The 22,675-nt window shown below is 44.7% G+C and overlaps 1 protein-coding gene across 5 annotated transcripts in view; it reads left to right on the forward strand.

The window, feature by feature from the left end:
- LIN9 (lin-9 DREAM MuvB core complex component) overlaps positions 1-22,675 on the forward strand; it is a 168,807-nt gene that overhangs the window by 51,827 nt on the left and 94,305 nt on the right. For 3 of the 5 annotated variants that reach the window (XM_029593048.1, XM_029593049.1, XM_029593047.1), the window contains exons 3-4: positions 428-532; positions 8,519-8,652. In XM_029593048.1, the coding sequence (XP_029448908.1) occupies positions 428-532; positions 8,519-8,652 (239 nt within the window). The remainder of the gene's footprint in view (positions 1-427; positions 533-8,518; positions 8,653-22,675) is intronic. The other 2 variants (XM_029593052.1, XM_029593050.1) reach the window with 1 other exon arrangement.

Below are 22,675 nucleotides of genomic sequence, written 5' to 3' on the forward strand. Positions count from 1 at the left end.
TACAAACCAGTTCAGCTGCTTGAGAATGTTTTTACTGCTTTAAATCAGGACCACTGTGGCAGGATGTTTCATTTCCCCTTTTTGTATTACCTGCCTTGGTGCAGAGTCATGCTGCAGAGTGATTTCAGTAAACTAGTTTGTCTGTGAAAATTTAGGAAGCTGGTGGTGGTTGCTGATTTCTGATCATAGGCAAACTCTGGTCTAAGGCTAGAATTTGGTTATCCTGGCTCCTACATATGTTGCACAGCATTTCATATTCACACCCTGTTTTCTGTTCCCTCCATCTTAAATAACCAGGTTAGGAGAACAGCTGTGGTCGCTGCCGTCAAGTTTAAAAAAACCAACAAACAAATCCCTGTGATTTCTTGAACATGCAGGGTGTACTGAGCTGGCCTGTCGAGTGCTTTACTAATTCTGCCCTCTTTAGCCCTCCAGGAATTCAAAACGGAGTCGGCCTTTTTGTGAGGAGGAAGAAAGACAGTTAAACACAAGGTCGCCCAAAAGAAATCAGAAGGTCACGATGATCCCACAGGTGTGTGTCAAGGAAATGCTGATCCTCCATCAGCAGTTTGTATAGCTTTTTTAGGTCTCTGCATTACGGTGCTTACAATTGACTAAAACAAAAATCGTTTTAAAGTTGCCCTGAGCTTATAAAGCTCTTGAAAATATCGCATACATACATGTTGGGAGGATTCCACACTAGCGGCAGCACTATATAGTGCTATAGCCTTACTTCGCTGTCCAGGGTCAGAGTTGAATGTTCATGTGTTTCAACTCTTATCACTCCGCCACGACAGTACGATGATGCTGGTGAATATGTGGCTCGTGTACTTGGAGTGACCACGTCAGCCTGCAGTCAAATTAATGCCTGGAGTCCCTCTGACACTGGTGCTCTTCAGCAGAGGAATTTCAGGTGGGTTGGTGCTTAATGGCTGTGGGGTTCTCTAGCCCTCTAGTATGAGATCCCTATCTACTCTCAATTGGCTGGTTATAACGCCCTCCCCATCCCTCCATCTTTATTTTACCCTGCTATACCTTAAAATCATTTTTATTTTTTTTTTTATAAATAAAAACAAATATCTTGCACCAGAGGAATTAACTCCCTTTCTGGAACAGAGAACTAGCCTATTCTGTCCTACTTCTGCACAGGAAAATGCTCTGTACAGCAAACATTTCAAACGTGTAGCCTATTGCTGTGAAAGAGGGACTTTTAGGAACTTCTCTGTCATTTATATTCAGTTTACTGGTTAAAATCCTCCTTTTTTTTTTTTTTTATACTCAAAACATAAGCATTCTTTATGGAACCGGCATCGTTTGTTGATGTGCTCCAGAGAAAGTCTTGCTTAGCTGTGCTTGTGTGTTTCTGTGCAGAAATTATGACAGGAGTCAGGTGGCACCTTAGGCTAACCAATTTATTGAAGCTTGAGTCTGCTTCATTAGATGCATCTGACGACGTGGACTCTGTCCTCGGTAACCCGTGCTTCAATAAATGGGTGGCACCTTGCAGATTAACCAGACTCCTGTCATTTTTGCTACACCAGACTAACCCGGCTTTCCTTCTGATGATCTTTCACCACCTGCTGAAATGGAATGACTTTTTGACCAGTAAACTGAATGCATGTGACCAGAAGCCATTTTTATGCAGTGACTCTGAGGCATCCAATTAGCGGTCACGAACTTGGGAAGATGAAGGAAGAGGATCTGCTTGCCATCTTCTTGACTCTACTCCCACTGCAACTGCGTGGACTGCTGTGGGTGGGAAGATGTTCTGGAATTTAAAGGGACTGCGGCTTTAAGTGCCGAGAAGTATCTTTTTGATTGTGTCATTGGTTGAGTACCTTTTTATGAGGATAATTTTCAACGTTGGTGTGGGGAAACAGAATTGCCCATCCTCACTGCTATTAAAAGTCTGCTCTCATGTACTGTCAGCCACATCAACAGGAGGCATTCCCGGGATCGTGTTTAGGTATGATGCAGAAAAGCACGTCCCTAGATGGCATTTTCAAATCTGCACGGATACTTTTCCAGCAGAATTCTCCCTGCAGAAGATGCAGATGCAAGTGATTATGTACTTTATACCCCCAGCAAGTTTCAAAGCAGGGGCAGATTGTGGGAAAATAGTGGCCCGGGGGGATTTTTCTCCATACTGGCCCATGGGTACCCAATTACATATACAATATAATTTACATATATAATTTACATATATATGTACACACCCCTATATTTCGGTATGGTCCTCCCATATCAACACAGTACTATTTGCCAACACTCAAAGAATAACAACCCCACCTATGAAAAAGAATACCACAAATATTACACCAGAATCTAAAATATCAATACACCTCCTATCAGGAAAACAGAACAGGCCAAGCTACTACAGATCCCTACAGAGAAACCACATGCTAAAAGAATGCTTCCTCTCAGTCTTTGCATGCAGAACACAAACTCTCACCAAATACAGAATACAAAATGAAAGAGCACAAATGACAAAAACTGAAATGGAAACTCCAAGAAGCCAGACTCCATGTATTAACAATGGAAAAACAGAACCACCATTCCTCATAAAACAAAATCAAGAAACATAAAGCATCAGTTATAATAGTAAAACCATAATAAAAGAATATTTTAAAACTACTGATAAATAGAATTTCTATTAATTAAAATCATATACATTTTTTTACAATGTCCCAAACACTAATAAAATATTTCAAAACAGCACATATATCAAATAACATTCAATAATTAAAACTAATAAGGATTTTAAAAAGCCCCTGCTATCCATAGGTGGGAGCTCTTGATTTCCAGTCACCCTGATATTGTCGAGGATTAGGAGATTATCCCCTCTCTCTCACATATACTCACGTCCATTCTCTCTCACACATACACTGTCACATACATACACATTCATGCTCTTATACCCACCATAACCTCTCGCTCTCAGGCTCTAAGACACTCTCTCCCCCTCCACCCCCCCACCCCCACACACAAACTCTTACTCCCCTGGATTTTCTCATACACACTCATGCTCTCACTCTTACTGGCTCCCTCACAATCACACAAACACACACACCCAGGCAAGCTCCCAATCATTCTCACATAAACACACACACCCAGGCAAGCTCCCAGTCATTCTCACACACACACACTGACCCCCAGGCAGGCTCCAATTCACACACACACACACACACACACACCATATACAGGCAGGTACCTATTCTCACACATGCAAACCCCAGGAAGACACCCATTCATTCTCATACACAGACACACCCTCAGGCAGGCACCCATGCATTCACACACATACACCCCAGGCAGAGTCCCATTCATACACATGCACACATTAAAGGCAGATCCCCCTCTCTTTCTTTTGCCAGCAACCTCAGAACCTCTCTCATTTCACTGCTGCCTCTGTCACTGCTGCCACATGGCTATTGGGGAGGCACCGATTGCTGCTACTGACACTGAAGCCCATTCTGCTGCCTCCTCTGTGCAGGCCCCGTGGGCTTCCACTTCCTCCATGCTGATCTCGTACATTGTGAGATCCGCATAGAGAAAGTGCTATTCTTGCACATTCCCAAAGATTACATGTGCCAATCACTAAAAAGTAATTTTTTACCTTTGCTGGCTGATCTTAGTTTTCTGATCGGTTGGTCACAGGCTTTTTTTTTTCCACCTTCCCTTTCTTATTTTTTTGCCAATTCCTTTTATATTGTCTTTTCTTCTATTTCTTTTCTCTCCATCTTCTTCCCTCAAACACAGTGTCAGGTTCTCATTCTCACATGCATTTCTCTCCCTCTCTCTCACACACACACACACACACACACACACAGGCTCTCACTGTCACATGCTGTCTCTCTCACACACAGGCTCTCTCTCACTCCCACATGCTGTCTTGCTCAAGCACAGACTCTCACTGTCATGCGCTCTCTCATACAATCATTCATTTATTTATATTTATTTAACACTTTTCTATACCGACCTTCAAGGTAATGACCATATCAGATCGGTTTAAATCGAACAGGGTAGAAAAACTGAAACAACAAAAAATTAAACATATGAACGGAGGTAGCAAAGTTACATTCAACAAGGAAGGAGAACTTGGAGGCTTAATCAGCTAGAAAGAGAGGCCTAAGGTGGCAGAAAAACTAGAAATAGAATACAATAAGGTGAGTGGGCTAGCGCTTGATGAACTTTGAGGTACAAGGTTCCGTCGATCATGAAGGAATTCATACACACAGGCTCTCACTGTCACGTGCTCTCTCATACAATCATTCACACACACAGGCTCTCACTGTCATGCGCTCTCTCATACAATCATTCATACACACAGGCTCTCACTGTCACATGTTGTCTCTCTCACACACACAGAGGCTCTCACATGCTGTCTCTGCAAACATTCAGATCCTCACTCCCACACACAATCTCTCAACTCATCTCATACACAGACACTCAGCCTCTCTCTCACCTCTGTGCCTCCTCTTCGCGGGTCACAGCAGGATGGGCTCTGCAGCGGCCCTGATCTTCTCGGGCCATGGCGCCCCTGCTACCGGGCCTTTTCCTCTTCTCGGCCCATAAGCACTGCTCCTCTTCTGCACGCGCTGATGCTCCTCCCCCTTCCTGCCCACGCGGCTCCGGCAATGTTTACTTCCGGGGCCGCACAGACAGGAAGGAGGAGGAGCATCAGCGCGTTTAAACGCGATCTTTTTCTTCGGGCCGTGGTGACGTAAGCCTCACCACGGCCCTGCCCATCTGCCTGCTATATTTATTTATTTTTAATTTTTATATACCGATGTTCCTGTATAGAATACATATCGCACCGGTTTACAGAGAACTGAACTGTCGCCTGTGGGGTGGATACATTGGAACATGTTGAAAATAAACTTACAGTGAAACAAATGGTCTGCAATTCAAAACACGATTAGCTAAAATAAAGTACAATTCCAAACATATTTACAGTGGGGTTGGTGGACCAGCGTCTATAAAGTTCGATTCATCGGATCTTAGCTCTCAGGGAACACTTGGCTGAATAGCCAAGTCTTTAGCTTCTTTTTGAATACCAAAAGGCAGGGTTCTTGGCGGAGGTCCAGAGGGAGCGAATTCCAAAGTGCGGGACCCGCAGTGGAAAGGGCGCGTTTCCTCAGTGAGGTTTTTGCCGGCTGGGTGTGTAGCATATCCTTGTACGCTCTTCTGATGGGTCTCTTGGTAATGTGCTGCTGAAGTTGGAAAGTTAGGTTGAGAGGGGAGATGTTGTGCAAGGCCTTGTGTATCATCATGAGGGCTTTAAAGAGTTTCCTGAATTTAATAGGCAGCCAGTGAAGGTTCTGGAGGATAGGGGTGATGTGTTGGTGTTTGTGCGGATCCTGGCCATCGCATTCTGGACCATCTGAAGTGGTTTGATAATGCTGGTGGGAAGGCCCAGAAGGGAGTGAGTTGCAGTAATCCAGTTTCGGGAGGATGATAGATTGTAGTACCAGGCGGAAATCTCGGAAGTGCAGAAGTGGTTTTAATTTTTTTTATTACTTGCAATTTAAAGAAGCATTCCTTGGTGGTATTGTTTATGAACTTGCATAGGTTGAGTTGGTTGTCTAGTAGCACACCAAGGTCTCTTACATGCATTGTGTGGTCGATAGATGTGATGGGGAGTTGGGAAGAAATTGGAGGGTTGAGCGGAATGCAGTTGTCTGGGGCTATTAGGAGGATTTCGGTTTTGTTAGTGTTTAGTACGAGGTTGAGGCTGGTGAGTAGGTTGTTGATTGCTGTAAGGCAGCTATTCCAATAAGACCATGTTTTGTGGAGTGATTCAGCTATAGGGATGAGGATCTGTATGTCATCCGCGTATAGGAAGTGCGTTATCTTGAGATTGGTTAGTAGATGGCAGAGTGGGAGGAGGTAAATATTGAATAGTGTGGGTGATAGGGATGATCCTTGGGGTACCCCCAGATTTGATCTGATTGGGTGTGACTCTTTGTTGTTGATTCTGACCTTGTAGAACCTGTTTTCAAGGAATGATTTGAACCAGTTGAACGCCGATCCTGTGATGCCGATGTCTGCTAGACACTGAAGAAGGAAAGTGTGGTTCATGGTGTCGAACGCTGAGGAGAGATCCAGAAGTGCGAGTAGGAAAGGTTGACCTTTTTCCAGGTTAAGGAGGATGGTGTCCGAGAGCGAGGCTAATAATGATTCGGTGTTCAGGGACTTTCGGAATCCGAATTGATTTGGGGTGAGGATGTCATTTTCTTCTAAGAATTTGGATAGTTGTCTGTTTACAATCTTCTCCATGAGTTTGGCGATCATTGGAAGGTTAGCTATGGGGCGGAAGTTGGCTGGGTCTGAGGGTGGCAGGTTGGGTTTTTTTGAGGAGAGGCTTAAGCATTGCAAGCTTGAGTTGGTCTGGGACTTGTCCTTGAGACAGTGAGCAGTTTATGATGTCTGCTACTGGTTTGGCGATGATGTTTGGAATGGAGAACAGCAGGTTGGACGGTATGTGATCTAAAGGATGAGATATATACGTGTCGCTGCTCAGCGGCCGCATGAGCCTCCTTGCGCCTGGGGGCATTGGCTCCCCTCGGGATACCACTGCTCGCAGCGCCCCCTAATACTTTGGTTGGAAACTTTATAATACAAAAAAAAAAAAAATCACGTGACAGGAGTGACCAGCCCACCGGGGGAAGCCCGATCCCCCGATAGGTCAATCCGCCCCTGTTTCAAAGTGAAAATATGCACATACTTGCTGTAAGAATTTGGGGAAAAACCCATGGGCAAAAGGTATATGTGGTCTTTGATGCAATGTGGGTTGTTTAATACTGCTCTTTCAGATCGATCCAGTAAAGTGCGGCCGCGTTTACCCCGCTCCTAACTCGCGTTCTACTCACTTTCCGGCCGCGTTAGCCCTTCCTGCGATACACTATCCCCTTTAACCTACTCCTACTGCGTCCTAAAATCCCCGGGCAACCCTTTCCGCACGCGGCATGTATATTGCACGTAAACGATCGAATTAGCTATTCTCTACCATCCAGTAAGGCGTGCCCGACTATCGCTATTTTACCCTGCCGTTTTGCCGCGCATTTAACCTGCTAACTTACCACCTACCCTTACCCCTGCGTTAGAGGCAGGGGTAAGGGTAGGCGGCAAACTTTCCCCCAGCCCCCGCTCTCCTGCCCTGGCCGCTGGTCTCCGGGGCAGCCCCAGTCCTCTCCCCTCCTCCCGAAGCAAAAAAAAAAAGTAGCAAGAGAGCGAGGGGAGAGAGGACGGCAATCCTACGCTCGGGATTGCCAGTCCCCCCTCCCCTCCTCCCGAAGCAGGGCGCGAAAAGCAGCCTTGCTCCGGGAGGAGGGGAGGGGGGACTGGCAGTGTAAAGCGACGAAGCGACTTACTTTTTGCAGCCCCCCCTCCGGACGACCGCGGCTCTCCTCTCCTGCCTCCAGCTGCTCGCGAAGATGGACGCCTGCACGGGCAAAAGCGGCCCCTGTTCGTGCAATTGGGCCGCTCAAGGTGTGACGTCACGTGCCGTGACGCCAAACGTCGTGACGTCACGCCTTGAGCGGCCCAATTGCACGAACAGGGGCCGCTTTTGCCCGTGCAGGCGTCCATCTTTGCGAGCAGCTGGAGGCAGGAGAGGGGAGTCGCGGTCGTCCTCGCAGATGTCCGGAGGGGGGGCTGGTACCAGCGCACCCAGGATACTGTATAGGCGCTGTATTAAGCGCCTATACAGTAAAATGGGTTGCGCGGGTCTAACCCTTCGCCTAACGCTTCGCAGACGTGGCTTGCATTTGCAAGCAATTTAAATAGAGTATCGAGCGGTATGTGAGCAGGACTGTGCGTGCGGGGAACGAGGGTGCGCCCGGCACTGCCGCACTCTTTCTAACGCGGCCTTGCTGTATCGACCTGTTTGTGTGCTAAATGGCCAACTATGTTTCTATTGCTGTAACTGGTTATTGTTTGTTTAATGTCCCTTTGTTTTATTGTTGCAGATTCTAATTTTTATATATGTAACATGTAACAAGTGGCCATGAAATCTATGAATGTGTGGGTTTGACTAAATAAATATACACCAAGTTTTTTGCATAAAGGCAGGGAGCCATCTTGACTTCATTCTCCAAGTATAATTCCAGAATAATATCACAAGCATCATAAATGGGGAAGGTGGGATGGGCTAGGAAGGGAAATCTGGCAGCATCTAATATATGATGGACTTATCTAGAACCAGCTGCCTCTAGGAAGAATATGCAAAATCAGCTGGGGAAGTAATGCCACTGTTTCATGTGGTAGTTCTTTCTGACCAAAGTTATATAATGAGAGTGAAGACCTCATCCTTGTGTGTTCACTGATTTCTGTAGTGCTTTCGAGACGGAGGAGAATGAGCCTAGATTGTGCTACAGTAAGTGCTCAAGGCATTGGAAATTGGTGATGTGATTTTTAGGAACCTGATTTTCTTCCAGTCAGATGCTGTCTCTCTTTAAAATGTTTCTGCTTTTGCTGTGGAAGTTCAGCTGCAAGTCTTCTCTGTTTTATTGTCTAGAAGTTTACAGCAACCATGCCAACACCAGTCAAGAAAGCCTCTCAGAAGACCGGCCTGCGGTTACGGAACTTACTAAAACTTCCGAAGGCCCACAAATGGTGTATATACGAATGGTTTTACTCAAATATAGATAAGTAAGTATTATTTCTTGTCCTCCTCAATTGTGACTTATTGTTTGGGTGTATAGAGACATCCTAGTGTCCAGTGTTGGTCTGTCTATTCCCTGTAAACAGGCTGCATGTCCTTTGCTATATTCCTTCTATTAGGATCCGTTATTACCCAGCACTTGCATTGATCTGTCTGCTCCTCTGAATGCAGGCTGTGCTGCTTCTACTATGTTCTTTCATTCAGGATAAGTGAAAACAGGAAAAATGAATGACTAATGCCATGGGTGCTACCACTTGGAGTGGATGCAAACAGTGCTGCAAAAATGGTCTTCCTCTTTATCCAGTCAGACCACTCCAGACAAACAGGTTATGCATGACACCTAGCAGGCAGGCTTACTGATATCACTGCTTATATTCCTCTGTGCTGACACCAACCTGCCAGTGTTCTGGCTTCAGCAGATGCTGCACATGCATCCCATGCTGTGGACGTAAGCCTGGTAGACTGAACAGGGAAAATTTATGGAGCTCCTGAGGTGAAAACCTAGCTCTCCCTCCATCCGCTGAGCAGGGTTCTTGAAAATTTCAAATTCCAATTGAAAGTGCAGTTCCGGAGGTGACCGTCTATCACTCACTCTCTCTGTTGAGCAATCTAGGACCAGGGGGCCTCCAGGAAGGTTTAGTTCAGATTCTTCCTCCTCCTTTTCCCCCTTCCCACCTTTCTCCCCCATTGTAGTTACTCCATTTGTCTCCTTGTTGCTTAATTCTGGAGCTGTTTCTTTAAGCTGCCTTAAATTTGGAGCAAAAAAGTTTAAAAAAAAAAAAAAAAAAAAAAGTTTCCTTGAAAGCCCTGTGTCAGCAGCAGCAGGTCACAGCAGTGTGGGATGGGATCTTAGAGCCTGAGGGAGCCTTACTTCAGCATTCTTTGTAGGTGAGTCTGTGTTTCTCAGCATGGGAGAAGGGGCCGCGCTTTGCATGCCTGCCTGCCATGTTAGGAAGGTGCAGGCCAGTGCATTTTAAAGTTTTGTTGGCAGTGTTCAGCAGACCCACTATTTTTCGTCAGTGGAGGGCCACTGTTGATGGGGCAGTGAGGAGTAATTCCCTTGCTTCTCTGGAGGCCATGCCACAGGCACAGGGCTTGGAAGAGGATGGGCCTCCTCTCTTAAGTCCAGAGGGTCTGCAAGGAACTGCATCCTTGGCCCCCTGATCAAGTGCAGCCTTATCCTCCACAATGGACCATGTCCTCTTTGACTTGAATAGAGTTTAAGGGCCTGCAGGCCTTTTGCATAGAGCAGGGGACAGGGTAACTTGCCCCAGCTCTCCCTATTCCTTCCGCACCTTCTGGAGTGGAAGCGTGCCAAGGCTATGGAGAAGACTTTTGCCCAAGGAGTTCTTCCCTAGGATTCCTTGAGCGGTTTTAAGGAGCCATTTTTAGGGAATGGTGACAAGAGAGTGAAGTTCCTCCTGATAGAGGACTGCATGCGTATGCCATGGCTTTTTTACAGGGGAAAATTGCCGTCCCCAGTTTCGCATCCCTGCGCATGTTACAAATTGCAGGGGACAAAAGGTATGAGACAGCTGCCCCAAAGGAGGCTCTCATTATGGTCAATTTAAGGAAATCTCATTTTTTTCCTGCTGCACAGGCAGTGCAAGACTTGATCGATGCGGTGTGGATGGCCCCAAAGGCTAATTTTAAAGGAGGTGGCTCGCTAGCCAGCCAGAATGGATCCTCAGATGACGCAGAAGTTCTGCTTTCCCAGGGTTTGATGCTTTGGTGTGCTCAGTTGCAAAGAGAGCTCTAAGGATACCCAGGACCAGAAGATAGATGCTGTGCTTAAACAGGCTTTGCGGTGGTTAGCATGGCCCTTCAGAGCTTGGCCTGCTGTTGTATTTTGACGAGGTCCGGTTTGCGTCTGCTGCAAGATGCGCAGTTGGAATTAGGGAGGGATTTCCTGTCTCTGGGAGCCGGAGGCTGCTTTTTTGGTGGTTGCTAGCTACGATTTAGTCCGCTTCTCTGCTAGAGGGATAGTATCCATTGTAGCAGCTCGAAGACTTCTCTGGATTCGTACCTGGTCAGTGGATAGTATTTCTAAAACTAACTTGACTAAGTTGCCCTTTAAAGATTGGTTTCTGATTAGAGATGGTCAAGGACTGTGGAGACTCGAAAATGCTGAGACTCCCTGAGGTTAGGACAAAGGCTTCAGCTTGAAGTTGTTTGTCCCGAAGTTGATATCGTGACTTCAGGAGATTTAGGAAAAGTTAAGGCTGTTTGAGGGCAGAGGACCTGAACATATTTCAGGTTCTTGTCCTTTAAAAAAACAAACACAAAAAAACATAAGAAGCCATACTGAGTCAGACTGAGGATCCATCAAGCCCAGCATTCTGTCTCAAACAGTGGCCAATCCAGGATACAAGTACCTGACGAGTACCCAAACATTAAATAAATCCTATGCTTGTAATGCTGGTAATAAGAGCAACTATTTCCTAAATCAACTTGACTAATAGCAACTTATGGACCTTTTTAAACCCAGCTAAGCTAACTGCCTTAAGCACATCCTCTGGCAATGAATTCCAGAGCTTAATTGTTTGTTCAGTGAGAGAGAATGTTCTCTGATTTGATTTAAATGTGCTACTTGCAAACTTTATGGAGTGCCCCCTAATCCTTTTATTGTATGAAAGCATAAACAACAGATTCACATTTTAACCGTTCTAGTCCTCTCATGATTTTGTAGACCTCCATCATATCCGCCCCCCACCCCAGCTGTGTCTTCTCTAAGCTGAACAGCCTTAACCTCTTCAGCCTTTCCTCAAAGAGGAGCTGTTCCATCCCCTTTATCATTTTGGTCACCCTTCTCTGTACCTTCTCCAGTGCATCTGTATCTTTTTTGAGATGTGGCGGCCAGAAGTGAACACAGTAGTATTCAAGGTGCAGTCTCACCATGGAGTGAAACAGAGGCATTATGACACTGTTTTATTCACCATTCCCTTCCTAATAATTCCTAACATTGTTTGCTTTTTTTGACCACCACAGCACACTGAGCGGACAATTTCAATGTATTATCCACTATGATGCCTAGATCTTTTTCCTTTGTGGGAGCTCCTAACATGAAACCTAACATATTGTAACTACAGCAAGGGTTATTTTTCCCTATATGCATCACCTTGCACTTGTCTGTTAAATTTCATCTGCCATTTGGACTCCTAATCTTTCAGTCTCACAAGGTCCTCCTTCAATTTATCACAATTTGCATATGATTTAACTATGAACAATTTTGTGTCATCTGCAAATTTGATCATTTCACTCGTCCTCCCCTTTCCAGATCGTTTATAAATATATTAAAAACAAAACTGTCCAAGTACAGATCCCTGAGGCGTTCCACTGAGAAAACCGACCATAATCCTAGTCTGTTTCCTGTCTTTTTAACCAGTTTGCAATCCACAAAAGTACATTGCCCCCAATCCCAGGAGGTTTTAATTTTCTTAGAAGCCTTTCATGGGACTTTATCAAACGCCTTCTGAAAATCCAAATACACTACATCTGCCAGCTCACTTTTATCCACATGTTTATTAACCCCGTCAAAAAAAAAATGTAGCATGTTTGTGAGGCAAGACTTCCCTTGGGTAAGTCCATGCTGGCTGTGTCCCATTAAACCATGTCTGTCTATGTGTTCTGTGATTTTGTTCTTTAGAATAGTTTCCATGATTTTTCCTGGCACTGAAGTCAGGCTTACTGGTCTATAGTTTTCTGGATCGTCCCTGGAGCCCTTTTTAAATATTGGGGATACACTGCCCACCTTCCAGTTTTCAGGTACAATGGACAATTTTAATGATAGGCTACAAATTACTAGTAATTAGATCTGAAATTTCATTTTTGAGTTCTTTCAGAACCCTGGGGTGTATATCATTTGGTCCAGGCAATTGCTACTCGTCAGTTTCTCAGTCTGGCCTACTACATCTTCCAGGTTCACTGTGAGTTGGTTTAGTTCATCTGAATCATCACCCTTGAAAACTATCTCTGGAATGGATATCTCCCCAACATATTCATATGTAAACATGAAGTAAAGAATTCCTTTAGTCTTTCTGTGATGGCCTTATCTTCATTAAGTGCCTGTAACCCCTCAGTCATCTAATGGTCCAATTGATTCCCTTGCAGACTTCCTGCTTCAGATATATTTTAAAACGTTTTTTTAGTATGTGTTTTTGCCTCTGCAGTCAGCTTCTTTTCATATTCTATTTTAGCCTGTTCCAGGAAGTGGGGTAAGGATGGATCCATAGGTTCCGGCTTCTCTAGAACAGTGCAATGAGTGAGTGCTTGGGGGCTCAATTTCCAGTACCAGAGATAGGCAGCCATCAGTTTCTACTTAATCAGAGGTGGGCCTAGATTACGATGGACCAGTGGCTCCTGGAAATTAGAAAAACTGGCTACACCCTGGAATTTACTGTCCCATTTCTGACACTTTTATTGTTTCCCCTTGTCTCCCAGCCGAGAAAAGAAAGGTTGTAGAGTCTACTGTACAGAGACTTCTCGATCTGAAAGCTGTAATTCAAGTGCCAATAGGACAGGATGGTCTAGGACTATACTCCATTTACTTTGTGGCTCCAAAGAAAGAGGGGTCCTCTTGCCCCGTTCTGGACATGAAGTGGGTCAGTGACTACTTAAAGGTGGCCCACTTAAGGTTGGTAATTTATGGCAGTGCAGAAAGGGGAATTTCTAACCGCTTTGTACTTAATGGAATCTAGAAGGATCACAAATATTTCCTTCAATTTGCAGTGTTGAGAGGGCATTTTCAGTTTCAGCCTCTGCCTTTTAGATTAGCAATAGCCCCAAGGACCTTTTCACAGGTGATGGTGGTAGTGGCAGCAGCCCTGCGCAAGGAAGGTATCTTGATACACCCTTATCTGGACAATTGGCTAATAAGGGTGAACTCCTTTCAGGAGAGTATCACAGCCTCTCAATGAGTAATCCAGTTGTTGCAGGATTTGGAATGGATTGTCAGTTTTCTCAAAAGCAACCTTCAGCCGTCTCAGACACTGGATTACCTGAGAGCTCAGTTTGATACAAAGGTAGGGCGAGTTTGTCTAACAGAACAAAGAGTTAAGTAATTGTGTGGCCAGATCAGAGTATTGGGGATGGAAGAATCTGACAGTGTGGTCCTATGTTCAGACTCTGTTTCATGGAGGTGTTGGATCTGGTCCTGTGGACAAGAATTGACATACGTCCTCTTCAGAGGGCCCTGCTTTCCAGGTGGAATCCCCAGTCTCAAGACTATTCTGTGAAGCTGCCAGTGCCAGAGTTGATGAAACTGAGCTTGCAATGGTGGCTGGAACGCAAGCACTTGGAGATTGGACTTGGTGCCCCCAAAAATTCTTTGTAGTTGATAATCTGTTTTAGGTCATCCGGAATCGAGTTCCAAATTAGAGGACAGCGACCAAGAATATGCATCTTCTCGTGATATCAAGTTTTGCTACTCTTATGGTGGGCACTTGTAATAGGCTTTTATGCAGAGATCGGAGGTTCCTATTGGGTTGATATGCGCGAAGTTCAGTACATAACCAGGTGGAGGAGTCATTGTAAAGTAAATTATGAATAATGGAAAACTTTTTGTTTTGGATCTGAATAGGTAGCCAATGCAGTGAATGCAAAATGGGTGAGATATGATCTTTGTGAGACATGCTGGTCAAGATATGGGCGGCAGAGTTCTGGACCATCTGCAGAGAGCGAATAGCAATATCATGTAAGCCGACTAAAAGTGCATTGCAATAGTATAGGCCACTAAATATCAAAGATTGCAAGATGGTACTGAAATCGTCTGAATGAAAAAGAGGACGAACACATTTTAGTATGTGTAATTTGAAAAAAAAATTACTTGGTTAGCCTGGTGTCAACTATTACTCCGAGGTTACGTGCTGTAGAGATGATGGGTATGGTAGTGCCATCAACATCCAGTTGGGTAGGTGGGCTGCATGTTGAGTGTAGTATGGTAGACGTGGAGAATTTCCGTCTTTGAAGTATTAAGTTTTAGGCGATTATGAGAAAGCCAACTGTTAATTGTTTTGATGTAAAGATTGACCAAGGCTAAGGTGTTTGTCCAGGACTTGGTAAATGGAACAAAAAACTGTATTTCATCTGCGTAGATCTTAAAATGGGCACCCAAGTTATTTAGAAGGTGACACAAAGGAATCATGTAAATATTGAAAAGTGTTGGAGAGAGAAGATCCCTGAGATACTCCAGAAGCTATAGCGTTCCAATCTGAAGAATGTGAGCCAATACTTATTCGATGATAATGATCTGTTAGGAATGATTGAAACCAATTTAGTACAGTGTCTTTAATAAGGATGTGCATTTGATTTGAACGAATGCGCAATCCGCAATGTATAGGTCCCTATTCGTTGTATTCCTGGGGTTCCGAAACATATGGCGAACCCCCACGAATGCAACGTATCACTAACGAATAAAACCCCCACCAAGACTTGCCAAAAGTCCCTGGTGGTCCAGTGGAGGTCCTGGAGCGATCTCCTGCACTCGGGCCATCGGCTGCCGGTATTAAAAACGGCGCCGATAGCCTTTGCCCTTACTATGTCACAGGGGCTACCGGTGCTATTGGTCGGCCCCTGTCACATGGTAGGAGCAATGCAAGAGATTGCTCAAGGACCCCTGCTGGACCACCAGGGACTTTCCGCAAGTCTTGGCGGGGGTCAGGAGGGTGGGGGGTTGTAGTTAATTAAATTTAAAGGGTTGGGATGGGTGTTTGTTTTTTTTTTTAACTTTAATGGGAAACGAATACCATACGTAACTAATGGACGAATTGGGGTCCCCCGAAAATGGATTTAACGGATTTGGGTCCCGACGAATATGAATGCCGAATCGAATGTATCCATCCCTGCTGCACATCCCTAGACTTTAATACCAATGTGTTGAAGTCTTGTAAGTAAGACTGAGATGTCAAGGGTGTCAAAAGCTGCTGATATATCAAGTAACACCAATATGTAATCTATATCGGCGTGGAAATCCCAGATTAACGTATCAAATGAAGAAAGCAAAAGGGTGGATTCGAGTACACCATTGTTGAAGCAGGTACAGGCTACTTCATGGGCAGCGTTGCGGTTGATCTCTCCTTTGGAGATCTGTAAGGCTGCAGCTTGGTCTTCCTTAAGTACCTTTTCTAGACATTACTGTCTGAATGTCAAGATTATAGAGGAAGTCTCCTTTACCTCTGTGGTGTTGTGAGGGGCTTGGGCAATGTACTGCCCTGTGTTAGGGAGTAGCTTGGGTACATTCTGTTCATCTGGACTGGTCTGACTGTATAAAGAGGAAGGTGAAATTACTTCTTACCTGATAATATCCTTTTCTTGAATACAGTCAGACCAATCCAGGACCCTCCCTATGCCGCTGGTATCTTCACTGTTTTCCTACCTTCTGTGTCTTGCAAAAGATATTTTTTTTACAGATAGATAAATGAAGTGAGCAACTTGATTGGATGTGTGTACTTCGCTCCTGGTAAGTGTTTTCAGATCTTACTATTGGAACTACTTCCATTGTTTCTGATTCCTTAATCTTCTGGTAGTTCACTGGTTTAAAAAAAAAAAAAAAGAAGAGGAAAGAACTTTAATAAGGTTTAAATATTGGTTGTATTAAAATTGTTCTCACAGGACAAGCAGGGTGGTAGTCCTCACATATGGGTGACATCACAGGATGGAGCCCAATCACGGAACACTTTTGTCAACGTTTCTAGAACTTTGGCACCTACTGGCCATGCCTAGCATGGCACTAAACCTGCAGCCAGCAGGGGTCCCCCTTCAGTCGTCTTTTTTCCGCGCAGCAGTAGCCACGCAGGTTAAGGAGCACCACAGGGATTCCTGACAGGAATTTTCCTCACAGAATTACTAAAACCTTTCATACCCCACAGGGGTCCCTCCTTCGAATTTTTGATTCCGCGGTACTCCGGTAAGTTTTTTTTTACCCGGTTTTGATCGATTCCTGTCGAGTTTGGCCCTCGTGGCCTACTGGCCGTTGACCGTACCGTGGCTAAATTTTTCAAAGGCCATGGCGTCAGGGTTCTGTCGGTGCCCGGACTGTACTCGCACCATGTCCATTACAGACCTGCATAAAGTCTGTGTAATGTGTCTTGGGTGCGAGCAGGATGCCCTGACTTGCACCAAATGTGCCTTAATGACACCAAAAGGTCGCAAGGCCAGAATGGAGAAAATGGAACTTCTCTTCCGTTCTCAAACTCAGACGCCGTCTATGGCATCGATGTCATCTGAACCGGCACCGTCCACTTCGCACCAGTATTGGCCACCGGCCGGTGACCGTCTGGTGTTGACGACTTCTCTGCCTTCAACTACCTCTGCTCCCCCTCAGGACCGAGGGGATCATAGAGAGAAACATCGACATTACAAGTCTCGGACCATCGAGGAAGGAAAATGTTTGACCTCACCATCGTCCGAACAGCCTTTCAGGAAAGATACTAAAAAGTCATTCTTCCATCCAAAGAAGTCCTATCCACCACAGTCTAGGACTCATTCCACGAGACCTTTCCAAAAGGCCCAGTATCGTCAACCTCGTAAACAAAAGCCGCAAGCAGCTCCTCAGCCGGGCCCTGCTTCCGGTTTTTGACTCCTGCATAGAGAGCAGCAGCCAGTTTCCACTGCTTCAAATACCAGTGGGAGGCCGATTGTGCCATTTCAACAACAGGTGGTACACAATCACCTCAGACCAGTGGGTCCTTACCATAATCTCTCAAGGTTATCGCCTGAACTTTCTCTCCATTCCACTGGACTCCCCACCTCTACTGGTGTGAGGAACATCTGACCACTCACTACTCCTGGAGCAGGAGGTCTCCCTCCTCCTCCAGTCCAGAGCAATAAAACCAGTACCTTACTCTCAACAAGGCCTAGGATTCTATTCCCTGTACTTTCTAATCCCCAAAAAATTGGGAGGTGTTCGTCCAATTCTGGACCTACGTGCCCTCAAGTATCTCCAATGAGAAAAGTTCAAGATGGTAACCTTGGGCTCCCTCCTTCCTCTTCTGCAAAGAGGAGACTGGCTCTGCTCTCTCGATCTCCAAGATGCATACATGCACATTGCGATAAATTCATCTCATCGCAGGTTCCTGAGATTTCTAGTAGGCCCCAAGCACTATCCATACCGAGTGCTCCCATTCGGCCTGGCATCTGCACCACGAGTCTTCACCAAGTGCCTTGTGGTAGTAGCAGCCTTCCTCAGGATTCAAGGTGTTCACGTCTACCCCTATCTAGATGATTGGTTAATCAGGGCTCCCACTCAGCAAGCTGCTCTGTCATCCCTACGTCTTACTTTACACAATCTGATTTCGCTAGGATTTCTCGTCAAACTACGCAAAATCCTGCTTAGTCACATCTCAAACTTTATCATTCATAGGGGCAGACTTGGACATCTTGCAGGCAAAGGCATTTCTGCCTCGACAGCGAGCTCTCACTCTCATCTCTCTCGCACACCAGCTACAGTCTCAGCAACACACGACTGCATGCCACTTCCTCATCCTACTGGGACACATGGCGTCCTCAGTACAGGTTACTCCAATGGCCCGCTTGGCCATAAGAGTCATGCAGTGGATTCTAAGGTCACAATGGACTCAGTCCATCCAACCTCTATCAACCACTGTCCACATCACTGACTCACTCAGTCTCTAGCCTGGTGGAAAAATCAGATCAATCTCCTCCAAGGCCTGCCCTTCCAGGCTCCAGACCCTCAAATAATTCTCACCACCGATGCTTCCAATCTCGGCTGGTAAGCCCATGTGGCTGATTTGCAAACTCAAGGAACTTGGTCTCCAGAGGAAGCCAAACACCAAATCAATTTCCTGGAGCTTCAAGCATATGCTCTCAGGGTATTTCAGGATCGCCTTTCCAGTCTGGTCATCCTAATTCAGACAGACAACCAGGTGGCCATGTGGTACATCAACAAGCAGGAAGGGACAGGCTCCTTCCTACTGTGTCAGGAAGCAGCGCAGATATGGGTGGAGACCCTCTCCCACTCGATGTACCTCAGGGCCACCTATTTGCCGGGAGTGGACAATGTGTTGGCGGACAACCTAAGTCGCGCTTTCCATCCGCACGAGTGGTCCCTCAACCCATCATTAGCGGATGCAATATTCCAACGTTGGGGGTCATCCTTGCATAGAACTCTTTACGTCACCTGAAAACGGCATGGTAGAGAACTTTTGCTCTTTCACTCGCAGCCAACACTCACAGCCAAGAGATGCGTTCTCCCTCTCATGGCCAACCAGTCTCTTGTATGCATTCCCTTCTTCTCTTGAAGACTCTCGTGAAGTTACGTCAGGACAAGGGACGCATGATCCTGATAGCACCTCACTGGCCTCGCCAAGTGTGGTTTCCAATACTTCAGGATCTCTCCATTCGCAGGCACATTCCCTTGGGAACGGATCCGCTTCTGATCACTCAGAACGGCGGGTGCCTACGCCACCCCAATCTTCAAGCTTTGTCCCTGACTGGTGTCAGCACAGAGAGTATAAAAGGAGTGACATTAGTGAGCTGCTTGTTCTGTCTCCATCTGCTGGTTGGCGTGCATAAGCTGTTTGTCTGGACTAGTTTGACTGTATTCAAGGAAAGGAAGTTATCAGGTAAGAAGTGATTTCTTCTTTTCTGGGCCCTTCTCGCTACAGCTCTGCTTATAATGAAAAAACAGTTTTCTCTCAGGTTTCTCTGGGCCTGTCTCACTGTGGTTCTGCTTGACGTGATCAACAAATCCCCTAACACACAGTTCATATGGTAAGTTCTAGGCACCCAGTCTTATTTCCCCTGGTACTGCAGCTCTCTGTCTGAATCCATTTGCTCATCACCCATCTCTACATTCACTGGTTACATCCCGGGGCCTGCTTGCTGTTGTGATTCGAATGGGGGAGTTCTCTCTTCCTCCTCCCTCCACTGATTTTGTGTATGTCTCTCTCTCTCTAGATACTTCACCAATGAGGTTAGAGCAGGGGTGGCTTGGCCTATCAGGGCTTTGAGCATGCCCTGGTGGGCTGGTAACCCCAATAACATAGTTAGTTTTGGGTGCAGCAGAGCCACTGTGACCAGCACCAGGTCCTGCAGTTTCTTATCTCATAGCATGACAGCCTCCTCTGAGGATCTTGACTTAGTCCTGCCTTGTTTTCCCCTAAGGGGAGAAAGGTGGCAGCAGCAGCGCGATGCCTGGGGTCTACTCCCCTCAGACCCTCCTGTCATCACTGTGGCAATAGGAAACACTCCCACTGCCTCCACTCCATGTTTGTTGAACACTTCTTGCTCTTCTGTCTCTTCTGCTGTTGGCTCTTGTCAAGCTTTGGCCATGGGAAAAATAAAGAGTAATTTAAAAAAAAAAAAAAAAGTTTCTCCTGCAGTGCTTTGCGAGCGAGATCAGCGTGTGTATTTTTGCATAAGGAGCCTCACCGGATGCGATCACCTACTGCCTCTTGTCAGTTGGTCTGAACCTTGCATGCCTGCTTGCCTAGGCCTGCCAGGCCCTGCATCAAAAAGATTCAGTTTCCGATTCTTATATCAACAAGGTGCTGAGGGAGCACTTTGAGAGTAATTGCAGCTTTTTTTTTTTTTTTAATTATATCTTTATTAATTATATCAATTGCAATCCATGTAATAAATAACAGGAATAATGACAAATTTTCCAAAGAAATACATAACCAAACATCAGGCAGGTAATAAATTTGCTAGCCCACATGAACTAAGAAAGGAGGACAAGCAATTTCAGGAAGCAAAATATAAGAAATACATCGTACAATATCATTGTAGAGACTTTAAGGTTAACAGCTAAACGTTAATACCAGTGTTTAATTATCTCTAAAATTAAAGTTGCTAAGAGCTCACAGGAGTTTTCACTGTCTTATCAATCAGGAAACAATCCAGATGCAATGAGTCAGAGAAGTGTTTACATGAAAACATAAGGAAAAAAAACTTTCTCCAATGTCTAATGTTCTCTGTTCAAAGAAAGAGAAAATATTTCCTTCGGATCTGAGTGGCCCTTGAAATAACTGGAAAGATCTGAATCTTTTGGCCACAAAAAGAAAAATCTTTACATTGAAAATATTTGTAAGAGACCAGATCTTTACCTTGCTAGAAGGAAAAAGAGACTAACACTCAACACACAATTAAGCTCTGGAATTCATTGCAGTTAGTAGTGTAGCTGGGTTTAAAAAAGGTTTGGATAAGTTCCTGGAGGAGAAGGCCATAAACTGCTATTAATCAATCGGGAATATAGGCACTGCTTGTTGCTGGCATTAGTAGCTTGGGATCTATTTAATGTTTGGGTACTTGCCAGGTTCTTATGGCCTGGATTGGCCTCTGTTGGAAACAGGATGCTGGGCTTGATGGACCCTTGGTCTGATTCGTTAGGGCATGTCTTATGTTCTTATCCCTACTAAAGGTAATTTGTGTCATCAGTAGAGGCTTCTAATAAGGTAGAGACCCCAGGACTTCCTCAAAGACCTATTTCCCCATTCTTACCAGTAATTATTTTCCTCTTAGGAAGATACATCTTAGAACTGGCCTTTTTTCCTCATCAAAGGATAACCCGTCACTCACACACACATTTTCTAAGTTCCCTAGGTGATAACCTGGAGATGGGAAAATTGAAGAAACTCAAATTACAAGACCTCATATATTTTCTAGCATTTCTAACTGGTTGTGAATAATAAGTTTGTCCTTAATAAATTATGTGTGAGAGACTTGAACAGAGAGAGTCTGAGAATTAATTGCCATCACAGTTTCTTCCATGCCGCAAAGTGGTTTTTTTTAATTTTCTCCTGCTCTTCCATCTTAGATCTTACCTCAGTGGAAAAAGCATGCATCTGGGAAACTGATTAATTGGTAATCTTGATAAAAACTTAAATCTCCACACATTCACAGCCACCTCGATTTTTTTCTGTTGCCCCACTCTCAGGAGGAATAATTATAACTGTAGCATTTAGAAACAGTGGAGAAGCACTGAGTAGGAAGGGGAAGGCATTCAGAGCCTGAGTATCTTAAAATGAGACTTTCAGCAGGAATCACATCCAGCGTAATTGCGTATTTGTCCCCTTTAATTTCTACATAAAAAATTTTTAGATGCCCTGTTAAAAACATCCAAGGACCAGTTCTCGTGGTTTTGGGGAATTTACTTTTTCCATTAGGAAGCTGCCTGGGAGGTTATTTTCTGTTTTGTTTTTTGTACATTTAGAATAATTTAAAATAAATCCCCTTTAAATCCTCCCCCCCCCCCCAAAAAAAAATACCCATAACCTTAGGGCTTTCCAGCCCACCCCTTCCTACCCAGTCCTTATTTTCCTGACCAACAATATAAGTAAAAACATCACTTTTATCAATTCATTGACAGGGGGATAAGAATGTGTGTGTGTGTGTGTGTCAGCATGTGAGAGAACATGTGAATCAGTGAGCATGAGAGAGTGCGAGTGAGGTAGCATGAGTATTTCAGTGAACATGTGAACGAGTTGTGTGTGTCAGTGAGAATGAGAGAATGTGTGCAAGAATGAACGTGTGTGTGTGAGTATATGAGCAAAAGAGGAGAAAGTTCGTGCACATCGCCACTCCTGACTAATCCACAACAATCTCAAGGTAACGAATCAAAAGTTCTCAAGTATGGAAAGTGGGGGATTTTTTAAATCTTTTAGTTCTAATTATTGGGTGTTTGGGTATCTGCAGTTTTGAAATATTTTATTTGTGTTTAGAAACTTTTTAAACATTTTTATGCGTTTTTAATCATTGCATGTTCTATTCATCAGCTGTTTTGAAATAATTATTCTCTTTATTAGTATGATTTTACTATTTTGGCTTGTTTTATATAATTTTATTTTTTGCTTTATGAGGAATGGTGGTGATTGTTTCTCCATTGTTCTACATGCAGAGTCTTGCTTTGTGCAGCTTCCAGTTCAGGTTTTGTCTGCATATTTCTATTTAAACTTTATGGTCATTTTATTCTGTATTTGAAGAGGGTCCATCTGTGTTCTGCATGTGTAACTGAAGTGACGTTTTCTGCTAGTGTGTAGTTTCTGTGAAGAGATT

This window comes from Rhinatrema bivittatum, chromosome 3 (genome assembly GCF_901001135.1).
Source record: "Rhinatrema bivittatum chromosome 3, aRhiBiv1.1, whole genome shotgun sequence".
Classification (NCBI taxonomy): domain Eukaryota; kingdom Metazoa; phylum Chordata; class Amphibia; order Gymnophiona; family Rhinatrematidae; genus Rhinatrema; species Rhinatrema bivittatum.